The sequence below is a fragment of the Echiichthys vipera genome (genome assembly GCF_963691815.1).
Source record: "Echiichthys vipera genome assembly, chromosome: 22".
Lineage (NCBI taxonomy): Eukaryota > Metazoa > Chordata > Actinopteri > Perciformes > Trachinidae > Echiichthys > Echiichthys vipera.
The window spans coordinates 420001-422500 of record NC_139847.1 but is presented as its reverse complement, the minus strand read 5'-3'; the positions used below and the strand labels follow the sequence as shown (position 1 = coordinate 422500).

Below are 2500 nucleotides of genomic sequence, written 5' to 3'. Positions count from 1 at the left end.
CCCAGGACCCGACCCCCCGGCCCCCCAGGACCCCCAGGACCCCCAGGGCCCCCAGGACCTGCCCCCAGGACCCCCAGGACCCCCAGGACCCCCCCAGGACCCCCAGGACCCCCCCAGGACCCCCAGGACCAGGACCCCAGGACCAGGACCCCAGGACCAGGACCCCAGGACCCGACCCCCAGGACCCCCAGGACCCCCAGGACCCGTCTCCCAGGACCCCCAGGACCCCCAGGACCCGTCTCCCAGGACCCCCAGGACCCCCAGGACCCGACCCCCAGGACCCCCAGGACCCCCGGCCCCCCAGGACCCCCGGCCCCCCAGGACCCCCGGACCCCCAGGACCCCCAGGACCCCCAGGACCCCCGGACCCCCAGGACCCCCGGACCCCCAGGACCTGTCCCCCCAGGACACAAACAGGAAGTAGAGATTTACCTCCATCCTTTCTTCTTCAGGATGTTTCCCAGAGTCGTCTCCGCCCTGAGACACAGAGAGACCTTCAAAATAAAGTTCCCTCAGACACAGAGAGACCTTCAAAATAAAGTTCCCTGAGACACAGAGAGACCTTCAAAATAAAGTGCCCTGACACACAGAGAGATCTTCAAAATAAAGTGCCCTGACACACAGAGAGACCTTCAAAATAAAGTTCCCTCAGACACAGAGAGACCTTCAAAATAAAGTGCCCTGAGACACAGAGAGACCTTCAAAATAAAGTGCCCTGAGACACAGAGAGACCTTCAAAATAAAGTTCCCTCAGACACAGAGAGACCTTCAAAATAAAGTTCCCTGAGACACAGAGAGACCTTCAAAATAAAGTTCCCTCAGACACAGAGAGACCTTCAAAATAAAGTTCCCTGAGACACAGAGAGACCTTCAAAATAAAGTTCCCTCAGACACAGAGAGACCTTCAAAATAAAGTGCCCTGAGACACAGAGAGACCTTCAAAATAAAGTGCCCTGAGACACAGAGAGACCTTCAAAATAAAGTGCCCTGAGACACAGAGAGACCTTCAAAATAAAGTGCCCTGAGACACAGAGAGACCTTCAAAATAAAGTGCCCTGAGACACAGAGAGACCTTCAAAATAAAGTGCCCTGAGACACAGAGAGACCTTCAAAATAAAGTGCCCTGAGACACAGAGAGACCTTCAAAATAAAGTGCCCTGAGACACAGAGAGACCTTCAAAATAAAGTGCCCTGAGACACAGAGAGACCTTCAAAATAAAGTGCCCTGAGACACAGAGAGACCTTCAAAATAAAGTGCCCTGAGACACAGAGAGACCTTCAAAATAAAGTGCCCTGAGACACAGAGAGACCTTCAAAATAAAACACCCTGAGACACAGAGAGACCTTCAAAATAAAGTGCCCTGAGACACAGAGAGACCTTCAAAATAAAGTGCCCTGAGACACAGAGAGACCTTCAAAATAAAGTGCCCTGAGACACAGAGAGACCTTCAAAATAAAGTGCCCTGAGACACAGAGAGACCTTCAAAATAAAGTGCCCTCAGACACAGAGAGACCTTCAAAATAAAGTGCCCTGAGACACAGAGAGACCTTCAAAATAAAGTGCCCTGAGACACAGAGAGACCTTCAAAATAAAGTGCCCTGAGACACAGAGAGACCTTCAAAATAAAGTGTCCTGAGACACAGAGAGACCTTCAAAATAAAGTTCCCTGAGACACAGAGAGACCTTCAAAATAAAGTGCCCTGAGACACAGAGAGACCTTCAAAATAAAGTTCCCTGAGACACAGAGAGACCTTCAAAATAAAGTGCCCTGAGACACAGAGAGACCTTCAAAATAAAGTGTCCTGAGACACAGAGAGACCTTCAAAATAAAGTGCCCTGAGACACAGAGAGACCTTCAAAATAAAGTGCCCTGAGACAAAGAGAGACCTTCAAAATAAAGTGCCCTGAGACACAGAGAGACCTTCAAAATAAAGTTCCCTGAGACACAGAGAGACCTTCAAAATAAAGTGTCCTGAGACACAGAGAGACCTTCAAAATAAAGTGCCCTGAGACACAGAGAGACCTTCAAAATAAAGTGCCCTGAGACAAAGAGAGACCTTCAAAATAAAGTGCCCTGAGACACAGAGAGACCTTCAAAATAAAGTTCCCTGAGACACAGAGAGACCATCAAAATAAAGTGCCCTGAGACACAGAGAGACCTTCAAAATAAAGTGTCCTGAGACACAGAGAGACCTTCAAAATAAAGTGCCCTGAGACACAGAGAGACCTTCAAAATAAAGTGCCCTGAGACACAGAGAGACCTTCAAAATAAAGTGCCCTGAGACACAAAGACACGCTAAACCCTTCAAAATAAAATGCCCTGAAACAGTAAAAGACACTAAACCTTCAAAATAAAATGCCCTGACACACAAAGAGACACTAAACCTTCAAAATAAAATGCTCTGACACACAAAGAGACACTAAACCTTCAAAATAAAATGCCCTGAAACAGTAAAAGACACTAAACCTTCAAAATAAAATGCCCTGACACACAAAGAGA

The 2500-nt window shown here is 48.3% G+C and overlaps 1 protein-coding gene across 1 annotated transcript in view; it reads right to left on the bottom strand.

Annotated features, from left to right (window-relative positions):
- The window catches only part of LOC310964085 (voltage-gated potassium channel subunit beta-2-like), a gene marked incomplete at its 5' end in the record, with an annotated part of 34000 nt that overhangs the window by 9528 nt on the left and 21972 nt on the right, over nucleotides 1–2500 (bottom strand). Inside the window, one exon of the mRNA XM_083937081.1 lies at nucleotides 432–476. Within this exon, the coding sequence (XP_083793207.1) occupies nucleotides 432–476 (45 nt within the window). The remainder of the gene's footprint in view (nucleotides 1–431; nucleotides 477–2500) is intronic.